Raw genomic sequence first — 21591 nt, 5'->3', positions numbered from 1 at the left:
ATGTTGGCCAGTTAGGATACCCTTGCTCTCTGGCAGTGTGATGTCGGTTGTAGGGTCATGTATAGAAACAATGTTGAATTTAGATGGTTCCCTCACCACCGGACCGTTTTTGTATATCGGCCCTCGACCGCTATGTTACGCTCCATATCAAGCAGTCGACTATTTTTTACCATTGAAGGTGTTCAGTATGCACGGTCTAATAATCAGGTCAAATCAAATCGTAGCAGTTCGCAAGGACATTGCGAATAGTGGGCACCCAGTGCGACGTCTTATCGGCATTAGTCCCATGCCAACACCAAGGGCAGTCAAGATGATAAAATTAGATGCTTCTTTATTACGATCCCCGCCTTTTCCCCCAAATTCAAGGACCAGTTCGCTCCGATCGCATTGCTTCCAATTTCGGTCTTGATTGCCGCATTGAGCAACCTGTTTGTTTGTCATGGTCGTAGTTTGCAAGGCGTCTGTGATTAGACTCGAGACTTAGCCGATCCCGAGCAGCCTAAACTCTCTGCGCCAACAACAACACAGGGAATCCCGCACTTCAAGGCTGACTCTGGATTGCACATCCACGTCGTGATGGATCGATTATGAGCCACAAAGCCAAATCATCAAAGTTAGAGGCTTAAGATTACCTACTGTGAACCTATTTGTTATCGGTTCAATCAAATTACGATCTCCACTCTGACAGATTCGCGCCCCTATTTTTGCTTCGCCAGGAACTCAGCTGAGAGACTGAGTGGTCTAGACCTTATTTTGATGACCATTAAACACCGATGGCCCTGTCAATCTACAAGTACTTAAATCCAGGATGGTAAGCTTATCGCCAGGATGATTGTTGGAGCTCAGGCCATCTTCTCCCAAGTACCGTCCCTCAGGACTTCATAATATATAATCCCTCCAGTATACGGATAGTTACTACTTGAAAGGCCATTACTATTGAGTTCACAATGCCTAACGTCTCGCAGCCGGCCCTAGCCGGATTATCAGCACTCGAGAGGCTACCAGTGGAAATTATCCAAGAGATCTTCCTCCACTGTCTCGAGGTCAACCTCCCACGAGCCTCCATCCACATTGCCCGGGCTCTCTCCAACACGGTCCTATACACCTGGGTCATTCGCTATGTCTTCAGCAGCACCAACGAAAGCGCAAGACGGGATTTCTTTACACCTGATTTTCTTCCCTGGCCTCTTGATGTTTTCTCCATCTCTCCCAATGAGAGGAAGAACCTGCAAACCGTCATCCTCGGTTGTCGCTGGTGTACACTACCTCTGATCCGCAAGTGCCAGAGGGACTACATCGAGCACACGATCCGCCGCAAGTGTCTACAGCTAGACTTATCACCGGAAGACCGCCAGATCCTCACCAATATTGGCGAACACTTCGACAACGATCAACATCTCACGCCTGATGACACGATCCATGCTCATCGCGGCAAAGGCGACCTAATCCTCAAAGGCAAAATTCCAAAGTCGGATGTGGACTGCAAAGTTGCAGTGTGGTTCGAAGCTGGCGCAGTCCAGATCCGTCCTTCCAGTGAGATCTACCAGGAGACCGACATCTTCCGGCTACCATGCTTCGCAGCCAACCTACCAGTCCAGGTCCCGGACAAGATACTTTTTCCTCCTTGGACCGACTCTAAACTGGACTTCCTCGAGCTACTCTCAATGGACGGCTATCTTGACGAGGACCCCGAACACCCGCGGGCGAAGCGGATCCTCCGACAGACGATCCGAGACCGCGACCTCGCAACGTTCAAGCGATTGCTGAGCATGCGGATTCGGGTGCCGTGGTACAAGTACCCCATTCGGTGGCCGGTCCTGCCAAATCACTTCTACGTGGCTTTGAAGTATGCGGACGAGGTGGAGGACCCTTTCGTCCGGTTGCTGGTGAGTCAGCGATGGGAGGATATCCCATCTGACGACTTTCAGCTCAAGGATCAATTGATGGCTAAACTTGGGACAGGCATCTCGGGATAAATTGCCAGGATGACCTCAGTCCGCAGGACATACACGATATACAACTACGGGGTACGCGTATTTTACTTCGACATTTCATAAAATGGTGAAAGATTTCATTGCTCGATATGGAGACACAGGATATCAGGCACAACAAATAAGATGAGAAGGAAACGCAGCAGCAATCCAAAGGAACCACAAAAACTCCGAACTGATATCCATATTCATATCCGTCATAACGTCATGGCGTTCAAGGTCAAAGGTTGAGGTCAAGGTCGGACATGTCGCGTGTTTAACTAATGTCAGACCCTTGACCTCCGCGTTCTTCTCCTCCTTCCACCACAGGATCCGCAAGTCAGGCACGAGATGATCACGTCGAAGAGGGTAACGACACCGTCGATGATGGCTTTGCAGACAGCACCGATCGTGTTGACGATGCCCATCAGGCAAGCGCCGATGGCGTGGAAGATACTAGTGATCTATATAGATGGGAGTCATGTTAGCCAATCATAATTTCATTTGCTAGAAGAAGAGAGTCATACGCAAGAAACCACAGCACCCATATTGACGACTCAAACGTAATCCGTTGTAGCAGTAGTAGTAATTGTATGTAGTATGATAGATAGATGATGGATGGATGAATGGATTTATTTCGATCCCTTCGGCACCGTAGAATTATAGCTCGAAGAAGCAGGAGTATGAGTAGAAGTGTCACTGAAAGGACGCATGTTGATGGAAGAACTTGAAAGTATCCACGGAGGTATATATATGTATATGTCGTGCAGCGACAATTGAATGAAGAAGAAGTACAAGGGGGACGATCGATGATGTATGTGTCTTAACACAAGTAGTACTTTTCCAAGTGAAAGAAAAGAAAAGATAATTACTAGCCAAAAAATAATATGATCGACATACATACACACACCCTACATATTAAATATGAATATTTCCCAGTTTTTTCATCTTACAATAGGAATTCTAATCCTTGGAACCATCTGTTGTTTACTTGGGATGGGATGGGATGCCGTCATACCGACGACAGAACGACGCTGATGATGTTTTCTCCCTTCGGGGAATTTCCGGTGCGGATCAAGTACCCATTCATTCACATTTTTTACTTTAATTATATTTTAGGTCATATTTTGATTTGATGTGACGACGGAGGGCAGAGTGTTTCATTTAGTGTTTGCCACTTATGATAAGGCTGAGTTGAGACAGGACCCCTTGAAGTTGACGTTATGGCTGGTCTTGATTTTTCCCCTGTAGGTTTGAACAGGGGGAGGGGGTGGTGTAGTGACGTCATGACTTGTGATGTTTCCCCCCTGGTTCCTTGTGGCTGGATGGGGATTAGTGGTAGGGTTTGATGGTGATGGATTGGGAAGGGGGAAGGGGGGAAAGGTCAGGTGAGAGGGGATGCCCTGGGGTTGAGTTTGCTTTGTTTGATAGCGATGTCTTGATTGTTTCCAAGATATACAAAGTAGTGAGGTAAAGGGATTATATGCATGCATAATGTCATTATATAAGAATCTATTTACCTATGTTATGTTATGTTATGTTATCGTACACATTACCATCACCATATCGATAATCTACACCATCCCTTTCCCTTTCGTACCATCCACCACTTATAATCTATTGAGGTTTTGGATATTACATATTCGTCAACAGCCTCAAAATACCACTCACTCTCCCTCCCAACGTAATCTGATATCCCGTCTCCACGACTCCCTTACACATCTCCCATGCACCCGTGCCGTCCTGCTTCGCACCGTCACCCTTGCGAATAGGATAGTCCACTCTGGGCGGAATCCTCGTCGCCATAAGCTTAGGGAACCGATCCACGCAGACTGCCTTGATATTACTGACACCCCTCAAGCCCTCTTCACCCGCAAACCGACCGTATCCGGATCCCTTGACGCCACCAAACGGCAATTGAACCGCATAGTAGCTGCCAAAGTCATTGACGGACACCATGCCCGACTTGATGTTCGCCACGCACTTCGCGATATCAGTCTGGTTGTAGCCGAAGACGCTGGCACCCAGACCGTAGTCCGTTGAGTTGGCGATGGAGATGGCGTGGGGGACGGAGGAGGCGCGCATCACGAGGAAGACCGGAGCGAAGAGCTCCTGCTGGGCGATCTTCATGGTCGGGGTCACGTCTACCAGGAGAGTCGGGGTGAAGTAGTGGCCTAGAGGGTGCTCCGGGTGCTCGAAGCGCTTTCCACCGCAGATCAGACGAGCGCCTTGCTTGACGGCGTCGGCGATGAGGGATTCCAGGCGGTCGAAGGAGGCCGGGGAGATCATGGCGCCGACGTCGGGGGTTCCGGCGGAGGTTTGGGAGTCGAGGAGGATGGAGCCGAGGCGAAGACGGGCGATACGGGAGGAAACGATTTCAACGAGCTTGTCGTATGCGTTGGGCAGGGCGATGATGCGCTCTACGCCGATGCAGTTCTGGCCGGCGGATTGGAAGACACCACGCATGAGGATCGAGGCGATGGCGGGGATTTCGCTGACGGTGCGGGAGTCATCGAGAACCAGGGCTGGGTCCTTGCCGCCCAGTTCGACGGTCACCGGGGTGAGAGATTTAGCGGCGGACTCGCAGACTTTGTGGGCCACGGGCTTGGAGCCGATGAAGGTCAACTGGGAGATATCCGGGTGGGAGGTCAGGTGGTCGGCGACGTTGGGGAGGCAAACGATGCTTTGAACGAGGTCGCGCGAGTGGCCGCAGCTGGAGAGGGCGCCGCGGATGACCTCGAGGAAGAAAGCGGAGGACCATGCGGTTTGTTCGGAGGGCTTCACGACGACGCCGTTTCCTGCGAAGATAGCACTGATAACAGGGGATATGAAGTTGTGGAAGGGGTAGTTCCATGAGACGCAGGCGGAGACAACACCCAGAGGCTCGTAGGTGACCATGTTCTTCTTGTACATCATGAGGAAGTTTGTCGGGCGCGATTCCGGTGCCAGGGCCTTTTCACCGTGGTCGAGGGTCCATTTCAGCTTCTCAGCGGTGACGAGGATCTCTCCGAATGCAGCGTCGACTTTGGTTTTGCCTGAATCCAAGCAGCAAGCGGTCACGAGTTCATCCTGGTGGTCGAGGACGTATCTGTTGGACGAAGAGTTCAAGGTCAGTGGCTGCGTTGGTGGGTAAAAATTTACATGGCAAGATGAGTACACACTTCAGCAACGTCCTCAGGACCTTCCTCCTCTCTGCAAAGCTAGTATTGGCCCATTCCAGTTGTGCGCTCTTCGCAGCCAGGACTGCGCGATCGACGTCGTCAGGAGTTGCGGGTTTGATTCCATTGCCGAGTACTCGTCCGTCCGCGGGACAATAGCTCATGATCAGGTTGTCGTTCCATTGCTGCGAAGGAGAAAAAAGTCAGGAGCATGTCAAGATATTTAGAGGTAGGTATGTTCTGTAAAGGAGAGGGTATAGGCACTTACACCCCGAACTTGTCCCTCCAGCACTTTTCTTCCCTCCCCTTGAAGGCTGTCCCATTTTTCGCCCTTCCAATTGGCCCGAATCTCTGGAGGAATAGGCACATTGAATGTAACGGCAGCTTCCTTCCTGCCCAGAACGTAGAGATAACCAAGGTACGCGGCTGCGAGCGAGAGCAACGTGACGCCGAGTAACGGGCCCTGAGTCCGGAGATGGTCCACCAGAGGCAGGAGAGACGGAGGGATGAATTGGTTGAGTGAGTCCATGGTGAAAGTCGCACGGGGCGATTGACTCAAAGCTCTGCTTTCCCGGGCCCTTCTGAGTGTGCGAAAAGACAGGGAAAGGGCACAAGGGAGGAGGGGAGTTAAGGACTGTCCGGAGGTGGTTCGATCGATTATCCACTGCTCCGATATGCGGGTGCACGTGCCAAGGGGGCGGGTTCCATCCAGCTTTTTGCAGTAAACAATTGACAAGAGGTCCTGGCCAGATATAAAGATAGAAACCTATTCATTTATATGTTCTTAGGGCTTCATAGTCATTCGGGGCTTGATTATTTTACCTTATAGATTCGTCTCAAGCGGTGTCTCAGAAAGTCGGTTGAACGGCCAGACGTAGATCTTCATCGGATATATATAGTGCTAGTCCTACTGCTACTGATTAGTACTTGTGGAATTCATCGTCGCCATGAAATGGGCCGGATAATTTATTGTTTTCTTTAAAAACCTCTAGCTCTACCTCGTTCAAGAAATGACAACACCAACTCGGTAATTAACCGCAAACCACCCCGTACATAGGTATTAGTCACACATGGTGTTGAGGTTAAAAGCATCCCTGCTCAACCACGGCGTTTCCGTCCATTGGGTTTGACTTCCTCTGTTGACTCCGTGCTACCTCCCTTCCTCTTTCCAGTCCGTTTCACCAAATGGTCAATCACACAACCCTCCTCCCATCCGGCAGATGACTGCCCAGTGATTGCCCGACAACGTGGGCAAGACTTACCATGACGGATGAGGAGCTGATGAAGGGAATACTTCAGATGATCAGGGATGCGTACTTCGAGATGGCTGAACGCCGTAATCTCCGTGGCTTTGTCCGGAGGCACCCAGCCCAGCCATTTGCAGATACGGAAGATGTGAGTATCGACCGCAAAGCAAGGGCGTTGCAAACAAAACAGTAAGACACAAGCAGCAGTCTTCGGTCCTATCCCGGGGTATTTGACCAACTCCACCATGGCGTCCTCTGTGGCTAAGCTGTGAAGATGGTTCAAGGATAGGAAATTCTGGTCAGCGCATGCAATCTCGTATTGCTTGCCACCTTCGGACTTCGTAAGCAGATCCTGCGGCGCGTCCTGAGAACCCTTCAGCAGCATGTCTCTGCGCTGCTGATTCTCTTCGTAGACCATGTCTAGTATAGCCTTGATCTTCTTGCTTTTGACGTCTGCTAAGCCGCCACGCTTGATGGCTTCAAAGACATCTTTGAGTGGCGCCCGACGGACAGCATCCCAATTCACACTTCCTTTACCAATACCCTCTTTCAGGATACCAAACCTCTGCACAAGACCGTTAAAAGCCATGGCGGAGTTATTGCCCGTTGTTGCTCCGCTGAGCAAAGTGCGAATGAGAGCATCAAGGACTGATGGAACCTCGCCACAGCCGGTAACAGTAAGAGATGGCTCGGGGATAGTGGTAGGCGCAACAATCTCTCCATGTACGGTCGAGAGCAACCGATTGACTTCTTCACATTCATCAGGGGTGGGGTGCGCCCAATCTGGGAATGGGCTAATTCCAGGTGTGAGGCCATATGTATTAGTCTTTTTGGATCTCTTCTGTTTTTCTCTAGGTTCCGAGGCCGCTTTTGTGGCCTTGTCCACAGTGTTCTGCAGTGTATTGGAAAGTGCATCTATCTCTTCTTTCTTTATAGTGGTGTCGCTGGTGTCTAGCTTGATTGGGGAGCTCTTATCTGGCAGCTCGGATAGCAGAGTAGCTGAACCTAGGTTGTGAGGGAGTTCTTGAGCATCATTGAATCTTGTAGTTCTGCCGTTTGTTTTTAGCCTTTTGTGGGCAGGTTCGCCCACTATTCCGTTGCGCTTCATGGGTCGACCGCCAGATGTAGCGGTGGTGACTCTTTTGGATGGCTGGGCCTCTTTCTGGTGCATTTGAGCAGCAAGCAGCGCTGTCTCCCGCGCAGTGGCGGATCGTGTCATACGAGCCATAACTACTCAATCAATGACATATAGTGGATGGACGACAGTGTATTCTTCACACGGTAGAGACAAAAAGAGAAGTCGACCGGCACCTTGGAGATACTGCGCAAATTCAATTCAAACCATGGTGTATACCGCTGGCTGAAGGACGAGGCTAGACAGATGCTGCATGACGCAGGAATCGCCAATTGAATCGTGTTTTAAGTCATCACCGTAATAGTTATGCAAGAGTCTAGAGGTGGTGGCTACGCGAGATGATCAATCGTCGTCACATGATCGGGGAAACCTGCAGGGCGGTCCTGCATCTACGTCATCCTATGAACATATGTCCGGTTGCACAAGAATTTTCATCGGTGGTCTATATATTCGTTAAACGCAGGGTATCTCAGCCCTTCGCTGTCTTTGATAACAAAGCAAATGGCCTCCCTATCTATCGTCCACCGTCTACGAACTCCAAGACTCCAGACCACATAAATGCCATGAAATGGTTTAAATAGGCCATAATGTCATAATCATGCGTGATCAGCAATATTATGGATGCTGATGTCCATACGATCCTTCACCTTGGGGTGCTCCTCTTCCTTGTGTTTGCGGGTGGTGCACACGCTGACCTGGGGCACCTCCGACTCGCTGGGGTCCTGAGCGGGGATGATGTTGCCCGAGCCATCCAGCTTGACACCGTTGGCCGCCATGCGAAAGTCCTTCTCGCTGGCAAAGCCGTGGGTGACAGCTTCCTTGGCACGGTCCAGCGCCTTGATCTTGCGACCTTCGCCGCGGAGCTTCTCCAGGTGCTCGAAGTAGCCATCGGAGACCGGGGTGATGTAGTTACCGCAGAAGACACCGACTTCAAAGTCGCGTGGCTCGGACAACCCATTCTCCTGAGCGATCTCAGCACAGGCACCCTTCAAGTCTTCCAATGTCTGGTAGATGACACTGTCAGCACCAATGTGCTTGGCGATAGACGCGGTGTCGCGGTTGTGGGCGACGAGCTCGGCAGGCGATGCCAGATCAATACCATAGATATGAGCATGTCTGTGAAGATGGTAAGCAACTGAAGATGTGCAGATTGGGACTGTTACCACTTACGTGATCTCTGGGGCGCAACTGGCAAAGTAAACCTTCTTAGCACCGGCTTCCCGGGCCATAGTGACGATCTCCCGACTGGTCGTGCCTCGCACAATACTATCATCAACCAAAAGGACATTTCGGTCCTTGAACTCGGCCTGCATAGCATTCAACTTGCGGCGGACACCCTTCTGTCTGGTCTTCTGCTCAGGCATGATGAAGGTACGGAAGACGTAGCGGTTCTTGACGAAACCTTGGCAGTAAGGCTTGTCCAGATACCGGGCAACGGCCGCCGCAGACGTCGTAGAGGTCTCAGGGATAGGGATAACGACATCGATATCCTTGACCACTTCCGGTCCAAGGACATCGAGGATTCTGGCAGCGAGACGATCACCCATCCGCTGACGGCTACGGTACACGCTGATACCGTCGATGACGGAGTCAGGACGAGCAAAGTACACGTATTCGAAGATGTCAGGAGCATAGGACTTCTTGGGAGCAACCTGACGGAAGATAGGCTCACAACCCTTCTCAATGATAACCGCCTCACCAGGCTGGATGTCGCGGATGTTGCTGAATCCAAGCTGGTGAAGAGCGACCGACTCGGACGCCATCATGTAGTCGGTGCCCTCACCGTCAAGGGAGGCCCGAGAACCGATGACGAGAGGACGGATACCATAGGAGTCACGGAAACCCAGAAGACCGAAGCCCGCAAGCAGAGCAGTGCAAGCCCAGCCACCCTGGCATCTTTCATACATGCGGCTGAGACTGGAGAAGAGGTCTTCAGTGTTGACACGTGCCTTCTTCGTCTCGCTCAGCTCGTCAGCCCAGATGTTCAGCATCAACTCACTGTCGCTGTCAGTGTTGATGTGACGGTGGGCTTCGATGTCGAGATATCTCTTCAGCTCGGGAGCGTTGATCAGGTTGCCGTTGTGGGCCAGGCAGATACCATATGGACTGTTCACATAGAATGGCTGAGCCTCAGCGTTGGCACTGCTCCCGGCAGTAGGATATCTCAGATGACCAATTCCCATAGAACCCGGCAGGTCTGCTACCCTGGCGCCATCGTTGAAAACCTTGGCGGCCATACCGTTCGACTTCAACTGATAAATGCGACCGCCGGTTGCGCACGTGGCAATTCCTGCTGCATCTTGACCTCTGTCTATTTACGATCGGACGGATATTAGTGGGTGTTTCACAAGCAGCGGATAGTCCCCGCAGTTTAGAGGGGCTGAACTCACGTTGAAGCAGGTATAGTGCCTCATGAAGGTCGATGGCAGCGGACGACGAGGGGTTCGCCTGAATCAGAGCAATGATACCACACATTATGTCGGCGGTAGGATGTTCTAGTTTGGAAGCTTGAGATTAGCACGCGCTTCCGGAAAGAAATGACCAGCAAGGTAAAATTTCAAGTGGCAATGTAAGTATAGTCAGATCGGAAAATATCCGCAATGATGCTTAGGAAGTCTAACATCTATAAAAAAAAAAAACCGAAATTCATCATAAAAGAGGCGAGGATTGAACATGAAAGGGAAGATAAAGGAAAGCGATCCTATACTCACATCCAGAACGGGTAGAGAAAGACTTGGGGGGGGAACACACACACACACAGTGTGGTGGGGTAGAAAACGGAATTGGACGGGTGTAAAAAGATGGGATAGAGCCGGAAACGTCTATCGAGACATAACAAGACTCATGCAGAGGTAGTAATGGTGGCGGATAATGGCCAATGTCACGCCCACGGAGGGATAAGTGAAGCGAATAACATGGTTAAAGGAGTTTTTTTAGGAGAGGAAGAGAGGAGAGAGGGATCTCGCATCTTATTTCTCCTGTTCTTCTCCACTGCCAACCGAGTAAAAGGGAAGAATTTTTGCGGGTAGCCGCTAAACCAAAGAAAAATTTCACAAACCGGAGATTGCCCCGGCTTTCCAGTAATGCCGATGCCGGACCTGACTCAGCTCCCCGCCCGTTCCTACCATTGGTTGATCCATGCTTTGCTGGTCTCGACCACTCAGAGATGAGTGTGCCGATTAGGTAAGTGTTATCTACATACTTTTGTAGTGAATATACTAAGTACTAAGTAGACAACCACTAGCTATGCTAGCACAGGCTATTGCCATTATTTTACTACTTCTCACTCGGAAAATTCCTGTTGCAACGCTGACCTGCCTAGACTGTTGTGGCTGCTGCCTAGTCACACTCAATCTCACTGAACTAGGCTTGTGAGACGTGTGTCAGGGAGCTGTGTAGCCAAGGTGATTCAAGACTAGCAAGCAGCCATAATGTACTTCACAACTCATTCACAAGCCAGGCGCTTCTATACCACACTTCTAGATAGCTTCATGTTCACAGCCCTATATAGCCCATGTAACTACCTAATGTTCACACGCTCACACGCTCACACACTCCTCACACTCCTCTACCCTCCTCCACTTCTTAATCATGTCTACTGTAGCAATTTTCCCCTCGTAGCCAATCAGACTCTCCATTCACATCCCCATCCCCCAGTTGGGGTATATCTCATCTGCCCTATGTGTGCAAAGCGTGTTATTCTGCACGATGTCGTCTATCCAGGCTTGCTTCATGTGTTAAACCCTATTCACTTCACCTGCAAGCAGCCCTTTCCTGCCCATCCCTCTGCATATAAAGATGTCTTCTCTTCTCTTCCAACTTTCTCTCCTCTGCGAATATCTCCTATACTTCTATCCCCCCTTCTTGCCCGTCTTCTGCTATCTCTATCAGATTCTCGCTTCTCCATCATTCTTCCATCTGCAAGGATCTCCCTCAATCTATCTTCTCCTCTTACTTATCTGTCTGTCATTTAAAATGGCTCCGTTCTCCTTTGCCATACCTCACCTCTGCGAGAGCGACGATGACTGGCCGTCAGATGCCATGTCTATTGATGGAGACTCAGACCGCAGCAGTGTCACTGTTGAGAACGACCCTGACCTGGTGTTGAACATTCAGACGGGATATCGTTCCGGCCCAGCAACTGAGAAAGACTCTTCCCCCGCTGAGTTCAACGAGATTATTGAACTCGACTCTGACACCGAAGAGGGGTTCAATGAACAAGACTATCTGACCGACGCTGCTTTCAATAGACTACTACAAGACTGGAACCAAGCCCCCCGAAGACAAGACGTCGACGAGGACGTGCAGTTCATTGATGTCGCACCAGCCAAGCGTCCTCTCAAAGAATGGTGCGCAAATGGCATCGTCTACACGCCCGGACAATCCCTTGAAATCTTCGACGGAAGATTCATCCGGATAGAGAGCATATCCCAGCACGTTGTGTCAAAAGAGATCTTCTTCACTGGGAGGCACTTGGTGCGCGCTACCGGCCACAAGGGCACTTATATCCCCAAGTGGCCCAACGAGCTCATTTGGATCGCGAATGACAGTAGAAACATTGGCTTGCCCTTAATTAAGCGCATTGTAAATGTCATCTTCACGAACGCCTGTCATGTGGAGCATGATCACTTGAAGAAACGGCGTCCCCACACCCTGTTCTGCCGGCTAAAGGAGAACTTCCGTGACAAGCCAGATGACCCTGCTTCAGTGGAATATCTCTCATTTGACGAAGCCGATGAAAGGTATAGAACTTATCCGAGCAGTCTGCGCAAGGCGTGGAGGGGAACAACCCGTTCTTTTGGAGCGAGTGATGCTCCGCAGGCAATCGATCTCGAGGGACCCGTGATTGATCTGACTGAGCAAAGTACCGATAACAAGAGCAGTCGGCAGTACACGTTTGGAGACGGCTTCTGTGGCGCCGGTGGAGTGTCCTGCGGTGCACTCAAAGCTGGTTTGCGCCCTACCTGGGCCTTTGATAATTCTAGACACGCGGTGAATACGTATAGTCTCAATTTCCGAGATGCCGAGTGCGAAGAGTCGAATGTCTTTTCCTTTCTGACGAACAACTATGATTTTCTCAAAGTTGATGTTACGCACGGGTCTCCGCCATGTCAGACTTTCTCACCAGCTAAGACTGTGCAGTGCGCTACAGATGATGCAAACTCTGCATGCGTCTTTGCTTGTGCGGAGCTTATTCGGAAGGCAAAGCCGAGAGTCCATACAATGGAGGAGACAAGCGGATTATATGAGCGGCATCGAGAAACTTTCCATCGGGTGGTTCTAGATTTTATTGAGATTGGCTACTCTGTTCGGTGGACCATTCTGAACTGTGCAGATTTCGGAGTACCACAGCTACGGAGGAGGTTGGTAATCATCGCATCTGGGTAAGTAGATATTGCGTCTTTCTGGTTTACTTGTTCTGATGGCCTTGATAGCCCCGGGGAGACACTCCCGCCGTTCCCTGAGGCAACGCATGGGCTACCTGGTTCCGGCCTCAGGGACTATGTGACAATTAACCAGGTCATTTCGCGAATTCCTCGTGGGGCCTCCGATCATGATGTCGAGGGCGCGCTGCAACGTAGCGCGATTGCCCGACGACCCTTCGACGCCAACAGACAGGCACGAACGATAACCTGTGGCGGCGGCGAAAACTATCATCCATCGGGCAGACGAGGCTTCACCAACAGAGAGTTTGCGTGCCTGCAGACTTTCCCTATGCGATTCCGCTTCGGGCCTCGCGAGGTGCGGAAACAGATAGGCAATGCAGTGCCGCCGAAGCTGGCAGAAGCCATATACCGTTCGGTGAAAGCCTCGCTGCAGCGAACAGATGAGGAGGAAACTAATCCTGAGCGGCGAGGGCCATTCTAATTCTGGTTGATCATTGTGTCTTTTATTGGGCATCACGTGCGATTCCAGATCTCTCCTCGTTCCCTGATGCTCTTGTCAAATGCCGTCCACGCATTTGATTGAAATATGTTCTCAATTTAGAAAAAAAAACTCTCAATGATCCTCTTCTCATTATGACTTCAAGAACCCGCGGGTCTTATGTGATTCCTTTCCACAGTGAATTCGACAGTATTGGCGGGCGTTTGTTGTGTTTCGGGCCTCGGTGTGGAATTCGGGTACCCTCAGCGAGTGGAGTCCCGACTGTCAGAGCTTGAGGGGGGAAGATGGGGATGATCCGCCAGAAGATCCACATGCCTTTGCCTCTATTTGATAGCCGCGGGAAGGCATGAAGCCGTCCAACCGCGGAGAGAAGGGGGCAGTCATCGCCACGATAGTGGTCGAATTTGGGGGAAAGAACATTTAGAAGCATTAGAGGAGGGACATAATATGCAGATAATAAATAATTTTGCCTCCAGATGATCTCAATTGTGCGTTGGAGTTGCAGGATCCGGTCGACGTAGGACATGCAAGGTGGCTCCTCCTGCATGATACTAAAGCACTAGTTCTCGACCGGGCATTCTGAGGTTGAGACGGAGGGGCTCAGTCAACATTGTTAGTAGTTTAGTACAGCAATTCACAGAGATGAAGGAGTTGTTGAGGAGGAGAAAACTCTGGGTCAGGCACCGGTCGCACTGAAACTGGTTTTTGAGTGCCATTGACTTTCTGAATATTGGGACCACGCGAAAAGAGCCGATTGACTTCTCCGATCAGTAAGTCTAAAACTAGTAACAAAGTAGTAAATAGTAAGAGAATTGATGAGAATGCCTCCCCGCTTCATGTGTCTCCGGCCAGCCGGCAATAACCGCCCGGATTGATTGTAGGAGGAAGAAGAGAAATGGCCTCGGTACAAAGGCCGGGGGCGGTATGAGATCAGGGTGACTTTAGCTCACCGTCCCTTTCCTTTTCCCCTTCTTCCCTTGGATTGCCCCCAGCAACGTAAGTCTACTACTTTATTTCCCCCCAATTTCTTCCGTACTTTCCGCCCTTCCTTCCTCTTCCTCCCCTTCTCTTCCTCTTCAACCCGGCGGCATTGCTGCATCCTCCTCTCTTAATTGCATCTGCATCGTCTTGGGTATCAATCATCATCATCATGTCTGCCTCTTGTTCAGCGTTGAGACGGCTGACCCACAGGTCTCCCCGCACTTGGCCCTCCCGCATCTCCTCCGTCTCCAGGCCTGCATCCTCTCTTTCCTCCATTGCTCGTCCCAGCCTCAGGACTCCCTCAACATTTTCTCGCGTCTCTCGATTTTCCACCATGTCTCCTCTTCAACATGCTGCTCCCGTCGTTCCCGGCGATAAGCCGTACGACCCGGAGATCAAGGATATGGCCGACTATATTCACAACTACAATGTGAACTCGGACTTGGCGGTACGATGGTTCCCCCGTATTATTTTTGTGGGCTTTTTCCTGTGTGCGATGGACTGATTGCAGATGTCTTGACTTGCAGTATGACACCGCCCGTTTGGTGTTCCTCGACACCCTAGGTTGCGGTCTGGAGGCTTTGAAGTTCAAGGAATGCTCCAAGCTCCTGGGCCCGGTGGTGGACGGCACCGTGGTCCCCAATGGCACTCGTGTTCCGGGAACCCCCTACCAGCTGGACCCTGTCAATGGCGCTTTCAACATTGGTGCTATGATCCGCTGGCTGGACTACAACGACTGCTGGTTGGCTGCTGAGTGGGGCCACCCCTCGGACAACCTGGGTGGTATTCTGGCTGTCGCCGACTGGGTTTCTCGCACAAACCGTGCGGGCGGAAACATCGCCGGCGGCAAGATCTTCCAGGTCAAGGATGTCCTGGAGGCCATGATCAAGGCCCACGAGATCCAGGGTGTGTTGGCGCTGGAGAACTCCTTCAACAAGGTCGGCTTGGACCACGTGGTCCTGGTCAAGGTTGCCACCACTGCCGTGGTTGCAAAGATGCTCGGTCTCAGCGAGAAGCAGACCGCAGATGCGATTACCCAGGCGTTCGTGGACGGACAGTCGCTCCGTACCTACAGACACTCCCCCAACACTATGTCGAGGAAATCCTGGGCTGCGGGTGACGCATGCCAGCGGGCCGTCAACCTCGTCTTGAAGGTTCAGAAGGGCGAGGGTGGCCTGCACACCGTTCTGTCTGCTCCCATCTGGGGTTTCTACGATGTCCTGTTCAAGGGCAACAAGTTCCAGTTCCAGCGCCCCTACGGTAGCTACGTCATGGAGAATGTTCTTTTCAAGGTCTCCTACCCGGGTAAGTCTAGCATCGAACATCAGTATGGAGGAAATACTAACAGCTGCAATAATAGCCGAATTCCACTCCCAGACTGCCATCGAGGCCGCTCAGATCGTCAACGTGAAGCTCAAGGCTCTTGGAAAGACCGCCGCCGACATTAAGGAGATCAGAAACCGCACCCACGAGGCGTGCATCCGTATCATTGACAAGCAGTTCAAGCCGATGGACAACTTTGCCGATCGTGACCACTGTGTCCAGGTAGGTCATTTCGGATCCAAACATTGTTCGCCATGTACCCCGCATACTGACAGCTCACCAGTACATGGTCGCAACCATGTTGGCCTTCAACCGGTTGACTGCCAACGACTACGCCGACGGATCGGAGGCCGCTACCTCTCAGCTCCTGGATGACCTGCGGAAGCGCATCTACTGTGTCGAGGACCCCCAGTTCACCAAGGATTACCACGACCCTGCCAAGCGCACCATTCCCAACGCCCTCACCGTTACTCTGAACGACGGAACGGTGCTTGATGAGGTGGTTGTTGAGGCGCCCTTGGGCCACCGTCTGCGGCGTGAGGAGGCCAAGCCGGAGATTCTGGCCAAGTACAAGCGTCATCTGGAGGCGCACTTTGACCAGGCCCGTATTGACCAGCTCATCCAGATTGGCTGGGACCGGGCCGCTCTCGAGGGCTATGATGTCGACCAGTATGTCGACCTGTATGTCAAGGACCAGATTGTGGCATCCCAGTAGAGTCATGATTGTATATGCGACATGGAGATATTATACCATAATTTGAAGCGAGATTTTGAAGATATCGTGTATGAGATAAACGAGAATTAGCCAGTGATAGAATACTTAGAATTACGATATGGTGGGACCGAGACAATCAGGATTCTGCAGGTTGGTAGTAGAATGACCAGAGACTGGGCTAGGGTAGATGCTAGTGGATGGACTCGCTGCCGACGGCTATGCAACACGCTGCCGAACCCACCAACAACACGATTCATGTTTATCACCCAGGATCTAGACGTTGCCGACCCTCCTCATGTTATCATCTTGCAGAGTAGCCGCGATAGTCGATTTCCCCATACACACAGCTGATATCATACTTACAGGGTCTACCCATCAAAGTGCAGCAGAAACCAGATTGTCAATCCCAAAGTCGAGTCTGCCGTTATACGAGTCCTACTTGCATTCTACACCATAATGTACATCCTAAGTTAGAAGGGCACATTACAAGCGTGCACATCATCCAGGTACACTACTGAGGTAAACCACAACTTAGAAGATAACTTCCCCATCATCGATAGGGAATCGGCGATAAGACAGGCCCTAATATCTAACACTCCTGCCTAGAGCAACAACAATACCCGTTAGTGGGTGTCTCACCCTACCACCAATCACATCAACCCTGACCCTGCTATCAGCGCAGCGCACGGATTCCCAACCCGCTAGCCTGATGCAGGCTCGATAAGAGCGAAAACCTGGGGTAAAGTGGTAGGTACTACTCTATCTCGGCATCGGCTGTTGTCGATCGGGGCCAGCCTTGCCGATACAGCCAATTATCGTGTTGGTGGGGGGTGTTGCAGTTCTGATATTGAGTTTCGTGCCAAGATATGGTTGATAGGATGCTGAGGGGGTTTGAATGATATCTGGGGTGGGTGTTGGAATGTATTTAGGGGAGAAATATGCGCGTGTTGGTATTCGCCTAAATACTGTCGTCTTTTCTCAACAGTAGTATGGCGGACTTTACGACTGAAAAGAAAGAGGAGTGTGGTGGTGGTGATCATGAAGCTGTGAAAACAAGTTTTGATAATGGAGTGATCGAGCTGGAATCGATGCCTCGGTTCTCTGCTGAGGCGGAGAAGAGGCTTGTGAGGAAGATTGATTTTCGGTATGTTATGCTTTGGATGTGGTTTATAGGAGTGGGAGGAGGGTTAATCGTGACCTAGGATTCTTCCTATCATGCTGGTTGCGTACATGATGTCGTTTGTGGATAAGCAGACGTTGAATTACTCTGCTATTATGGGTCTTCTGACGGACCTGAAGCTGCATGGGACGGAGTATAGTTGGACTTCGTCGATCTTCTACTTCGGGTATCTTGCGTTTAGGTGAGTTGATATAATGTGAAGCAGTTATAGCTTGAGTGATCAATTCTGATGAGGAGTATCCAGCTATCCTGCATCACTACTGCTTGTCAAGTTCCCTTTGGGGAAGTACTTAGCGTGCACATAGTACGTCCTTCCTCTTCCTGATGCCACACACCACACGCTTACAGCTATAGTCTCTGCTGGGCCGTCGTCCTCGCATGTCATGCTGCCACTACAAACTTCACCGGACTCATGGTCGCCCGGTTCTTCCTAGGCTGCGCAGAAGCTAGTGTAACCCCGGGATTCGGCCTACTTACATCTCTATGGTATCGCACGTCGGAACAACCGCTACGCCATGGGATCTGGTTCTGTGGAAATAGTTTGTCACTGGTGCTCGGTAATGCTATTGCCGTGGGTATCTGGCAGATCCAGGACAGTTTAGCATCATGGAAGGTAGAAGAACCCTTTCAGATACCCTGATTCTGAAAACAAAGCTAATTTACTTAACAGTGGATGTTCATCATCTTCGGCATCGTCACTTTCCTCTGGGGTTTTCTAATGCTCCTCCGCCTGCCCGACTCACCCACAAATGCTTCCTTTCTAACAGACGAGGAGAGGGTCATTGCGCTGGCACGATTGAAGGCAAACAAAGCCGGGTACAAAAACAATAAGATCGAATGGGGCCAGGTTATGGAAGCATTTACAGACCCGAAGACATGGTTCCTGGCCGTGTTTGTTCTGGGCTGCAATATTCCCAATGGTGGATATACGACGGTGAGTTACTTACCTTTATTAGGAGACTGCACAATTAATCTGACGATATACAGTTCTCAGGCCTTATCCTCAAGGGCTTCGGATACGACACCGAACATACTTTGCTGCTAGGCATGCCTGGAGGATTCATCGTCTTCCTCATCATCTTGATATCGTATGCCCTACTACCTTTGCCCCCCACCTAAATATGAACCTCATTTAACATTCTACAAATAAATAGCTGCTTCACCTCGACCAAACTCGCCAACAGCCGCTGCATAACCTCCATCATACTCACCTGCGTCAGGTACATCCCCCCTCCCCTCCAAACCACACCCAACCCCAGCCCTGCATCCCCACTAACAAACGACAAAAGCATCCTGGGAACCGCCCTCGTCAACAGCACCAAACCCATCGCCTCCCGCTACATCGGCCTCATCCTCATGAGTCTCTACTCCGTCAGCTTGCCCCTCTCCATGGCCATGATCAGCGCCAACATCGGTGGCATCACCAAGCGAGCCACCGTCAGCGCCATATACTTTATCATGTACTGCGTGGGGAATATTATCGGGCCGCAGCTGTTTTTCGAGAGTCAGGCGCCGAGGTATCAGGTGCGTTTGACCCAGACCCAATAGAAATATACAGTACACGTGAAATGAACTGACATGAGTTGTTTGGTATATGCAGAGTGGCTTTATAGCCGTGTTTGTGTGTTTGGCCGTAGTGGTGGTGGACCTTGTGGCGTTTGTTGTGTACTTGAGGTGGGAGAATGCAAGGAGGGATAGATTGGGGATGGGGATGGGGATGGAGAGGGGGGAAGGGGAGGAGAGGGAGGTGTTGGCTGATGTTACGGATTTGAAGAATCCGGGGTTTAGGTATGTTTATTGATATAGTAAGATTTTTAGGAGGTAAAGTGGGTTGGGGTGGGTATTTATGTTGTGGATATCGAGTTATTTGGACGGAGTTACTGCGTTGACAATTTTGTTAAGATAACTACTGAGCGAGGTGTGATAAGCCCCTGAGTAACTAAGAAAGTAGTACTCTTCAAGTTTGAGATCGCTAAGAAAATAAAAAATCCCTACTGTTGCTCACAAAAATCGCACGCTTGTTGTATATCGAAGGATTCGAATTTACTACCCCTCAACTACTATAGATGAACATAGAACTTACTATTACTGCCGCTGTACAAAAACTCACAGACCAGCAAGCATCATGTCATGACAATCATTCATACTCAATACAATAGATAAACACAACGTCCATCATGACAGCAACCCAACATAAAAAACCGCCTACTCCTCCGCCTCGACCTCAAAATCCTCCTTCACCCTCCTCGCAAACTCATCATCCGTCACAATCTGACACGCTACAACAGCCATCCCCGCCGCACAGGCCAGACAGCGCTGATGCGCCTCCGGGGAACCAGCACCGTTGGTGAAACCCGGGGTATGATTGACGCCGTCTGTGGGGATGGTGAAGAGGCCGTGAAATCCAGGGAGGGCGTAAGAGACGTTTCCTGTAAATTACCATCGTTAATCAATCTGAATCTAGGACTATGATGTGTATATTGTGGGTGGTCGACGTACCCATATCCGTCGACGCGCCAGTAAGTTTACCAGACTGGCCGGCATTATTCATCACCGTGTGATGACCCATAGCGCGCATAACAGAGACGTAGCTCTCGCAGATAGGATTATTGGTTTTAAGGTCGTCGTACGAGACACCCCTACCCCACCACCATGCATTAGCATTCAGAGAAGCATTGAACGGAGGAGAACTGGCTGCTAACTCACCACTCAAACTCCACCCCACACCCCGTCGCCAATGCGGCCGCCTCGAAACACTTAACCACCTTCTCCGTCAGTGCCTTCAATCCCTTCTTCGTCGGCGAGCGAATATAATAATCCACTGATGCCGACATAGGAATCACATTCGGCCTATCCCCCCCACTAGCCACGACGCCATGAATCCTCTGCGTGGGCAGAATCTGCTGCCTCAACAGCGAGATATTCACATACGCCGCGACCACCGCATCCAACGCATTCACGCCCTCCCACGGCGCTGCGGCCGCATGCGCCGGCTTGCCCGTGAACGTCACAGTGACTTTGTCATTCGCTAGGAACCCACCGGGTAGTACTGTGGCCAAGCTTAGTAGCTCTGGATGGCCCGGGGCCATGGGGATAGGGTGGACCATTAGGCAGGCGTCGACGTCCTTGTAGGCGCCATTGTCGAGGAGACGGACTTTCCCGCCGCCGGATTCTTCGGCGGGAGTGCCGAGGAGGCGGATGGTGTAGTTGGAGTCCTCTGGGGCTTGGTGTTTGAGGGCTTCGCAGGTGGCGATGAAGGCGGCGATGGAGCTTGTTGCGATGAGGTTGTGGCCGCAGGCGTGGCCGATGTTGGGAAGGGCATCGTATTCGGCGTTGAAGACGATGGTGCGGCCGCCGGTGCTGCTGCCGTGGGTGTAGGTTACTTCGAAGGCGGTTGGGATGTCGTAGGCGGAGCGTTGGATGCGGTAGGATGGGTTGGTACGTTGGAGGGTCTCGAAGAGGGTGCAGATGTTGTCGTGGGCTTGGTGTTCTGTGTAGGCTAGTTCCGGGGTGGACCAGATCTGGGGTTGGTGGTTAGTAGGTATGTGAGGTATGGGTGGGTGTGTTGGGGCTTGCCTTCTTGTTGATGTCTTCTAATTCGGCGGCATGTTTGTGGAGGGCTTCTTCGACGCTGGCGATGAAGCGTTGTTGTGTTGGTTCGAGCTGCATGGTTGTGGCTGGTGTGTACTTAGTACTACTTAGGGTTGGATTGTATTTACTCAGGTGCCAGAGTTGGAAACTGGCATGTACGCACATTTTATAGTTGGATCGTGCATGGTGGAGATGGTTCTCCGCATTGATTGCGGAGATCCGAAGGGGGGCTATCGTAATTGATAAGTGATAGCAAGTGACTTATCTACTACTACTACTAGACTATCTACTACTGCATTTGGTACTGTTGAAGCCATCACAATTGCCGATACCGAGGTCACATGACCGGTGCCGATGCAGCCAATCGGCGGGCGAGGCTCGGCAGGAACGGCGGCAGGAGGGAAA

The 21591-nt window shown here is 51.1% G+C and overlaps 8 protein-coding genes across 8 annotated transcripts; 4 read left to right on the top strand and 4 right to left on the bottom strand.

Annotated features, from left to right (window-relative positions):
* The first annotated feature begins 685 nt into the window (after nucleotides 1-685).
* Nucleotides 686-2434, top strand: BO85DRAFT_444629 (uncharacterized protein). Its single transcript, XM_025659064.1, has one exon. The coding sequence runs from the start codon at nucleotides 948-950 to the stop codon at nucleotides 1974-1976; it is 1029 nt and encodes a 342-aa protein (XP_025521263.1). The 5' UTR covers nucleotides 686-947; the 3' UTR covers nucleotides 1977-2434.
* BO85DRAFT_444627 (uncharacterized protein) lies at nucleotides 2052-2844 on the bottom strand. The gene is made up of 2 exons (XM_025659063.1): nucleotides 2498-2844; nucleotides 2052-2434 (listed from the first exon to the last, which is right to left on the bottom strand). Exons 1-2 carry the CDS (start codon nucleotides 2516-2518, stop codon nucleotides 2258-2260), a joined length of 198 nt encoding a protein of 65 aa, XP_025521262.1. The 5' UTR covers nucleotides 2519-2844; the 3' UTR covers nucleotides 2052-2257.
* A 607-nt stretch (nucleotides 2845-3451) lies between these two features.
* Nucleotides 3452-5752, bottom strand: BO85DRAFT_411208 (aldehyde dehydrogenase family protein). The gene is made up of 3 exons (XM_025657517.1): nucleotides 5397-5752; nucleotides 5132-5313; nucleotides 3452-5058 (listed from the first exon to the last, which is right to left on the bottom strand). Exons 1-3 carry the CDS (start codon nucleotides 5655-5657, stop codon nucleotides 3606-3608), a joined length of 1896 nt encoding a protein of 631 aa, XP_025521261.1. The 5' UTR covers nucleotides 5658-5752; the 3' UTR covers nucleotides 3452-3605.
* A 474-nt stretch (nucleotides 5753-6226) lies between these two features.
* On the bottom strand, nucleotides 6227-9985 carry BO85DRAFT_359935 (amidophosphoribosyltransferase; the record flags this gene model as incomplete). The annotated part of the gene is made up of 4 exons (XM_025655531.1): nucleotides 6227-7605; nucleotides 8148-8626; nucleotides 8681-9821; nucleotides 9901-9985. 4 exons carry the CDS (start codon nucleotides 9983-9985, stop codon nucleotides 6227-6229), a joined length of 3084 nt encoding a protein of 1027 aa, XP_025521260.1.
* A 1500-nt stretch (nucleotides 9986-11485) lies between these two features.
* BO85DRAFT_433866 (DNA cytosine methyltransferase) lies at nucleotides 11486-13378 on the top strand (the record flags this gene model as incomplete). Its single annotated transcript, XM_025658438.1, has 2 exons — nucleotides 11486-12894; nucleotides 12946-13378. 2 exons carry the CDS (start codon nucleotides 11486-11488, stop codon nucleotides 13376-13378), a joined length of 1842 nt encoding a protein of 613 aa, XP_025521259.1.
* A 1026-nt stretch (nucleotides 13379-14404) lies between these two features.
* On the top strand, nucleotides 14405-16551 carry BO85DRAFT_444624 (putative 2-methylcitrate dehydratase). Its single transcript, XM_025659062.1, has 4 exons — nucleotides 14405-14825; nucleotides 14905-15682; nucleotides 15738-15922; nucleotides 15984-16551. Exons 1-4 carry the CDS (start codon nucleotides 14712-14714, stop codon nucleotides 16413-16415), a joined length of 1509 nt encoding a protein of 502 aa, XP_025521258.1. The 5' UTR covers nucleotides 14405-14711; the 3' UTR covers nucleotides 16416-16551.
* An 853-nt stretch (nucleotides 16552-17404) lies between these two features.
* BO85DRAFT_411194 (putative MFS allantoate transporter) lies at nucleotides 17405-19396 on the top strand (the record flags this gene model as incomplete). Its single annotated transcript, XM_025657516.1, has 9 exons — nucleotides 17405-17559; nucleotides 17618-17776; nucleotides 17840-17899; nucleotides 17944-18208; nucleotides 18266-18529; nucleotides 18583-18683; nucleotides 18750-18815; nucleotides 18885-19119; nucleotides 19196-19396. 9 exons carry the CDS (start codon nucleotides 17405-17407, stop codon nucleotides 19394-19396), a joined length of 1506 nt encoding a protein of 501 aa, XP_025521257.1.
* Nucleotides 19397-19800: 404 nt separating this feature from the next.
* BO85DRAFT_473893 (M20 family metallopeptidase) lies at nucleotides 19801-21264 on the bottom strand (the record flags this gene model as incomplete). Its single annotated transcript, XM_025662647.1, has 4 exons — nucleotides 19801-20024; nucleotides 20095-20234; nucleotides 20302-21116; nucleotides 21226-21264. The coding sequence occupies 4 exons, from the start codon at nucleotides 21262-21264 to the stop codon at nucleotides 19801-19803; spliced, it is 1218 nt and encodes a 405-aa protein (XP_025521256.1).
* Between the last annotated feature and the right edge of the window lie 327 nt (nucleotides 21265-21591).

Source organism: Aspergillus piperis (assembly GCF_003184755.1).
Source record: "Aspergillus piperis CBS 112811 unplaced genomic scaffold BO85scaffold_1, whole genome shotgun sequence".
NCBI classification, from domain to species: Eukaryota; Fungi; Ascomycota; class Eurotiomycetes; order Eurotiales; family Aspergillaceae; genus Aspergillus; species Aspergillus piperis.
The sequence above is the reverse complement of the archived record's forward strand: the minus strand, read 5'-3'. Positions and strand labels throughout refer to the sequence as shown.

Excerpts from the sequence above, each read along its gene's own strand:
- BO85DRAFT_444629 (XM_025659064.1), top strand. The coding sequence starts at position 948 with ATGCCTAACGTCTCGCAGCCGGCCCTAGCCGGATTATCAGCACTCGAG.
- BO85DRAFT_444627 (XM_025659063.1), bottom strand. The coding sequence starts at position 2,518 with ATGGGTGCTGTGGTTTCTTGC. Across the intron at positions 2,435-2,497 it reads TGGGTGCTGTGGTTTCTTGC|ATCACTAGTATCTTCCACGC; the intron begins GTATGACTCTCT and ends CCATCTATATAG.
- BO85DRAFT_411208 (XM_025657517.1), bottom strand. The coding sequence starts at position 5,657 with ATGGACTCACTCAACCAATTCATCCCTCCGTCTCTCCTGCCTCTGGTG. Across the intron at positions 5,314-5,396 it reads TGGAGGGACAAGTTCGGGGT|CAATGGAACGACAACCTGAT; the intron begins GTAAGTGCCTAT and ends TCTCCTTCGCAG. Across the intron at positions 5,059-5,131 it reads GTCCTGAGGACGTTGCTGAA|ATACGTCCTCGACCACCAGG; the intron begins GTGTGTACTCAT and ends TTCGTCCAACAG.
- BO85DRAFT_444624 (XM_025659062.1), top strand. The coding sequence starts at position 14,712 with ATGTCTCCTCTTCAACATGCTGCTCCCGTCGTTCCCGGCGATAAGCCG. Across the intron at positions 14,826-14,904 it reads ATGTGAACTCGGACTTGGCG|TATGACACCGCCCGTTTGGT; the intron begins GTACGATGGTTC and ends CTTGACTTGCAG. Across the intron at positions 15,683-15,737 it reads TTTCAAGGTCTCCTACCCGG|CCGAATTCCACTCCCAGACT; the intron begins GTAAGTCTAGCA and ends CTGCAATAATAG.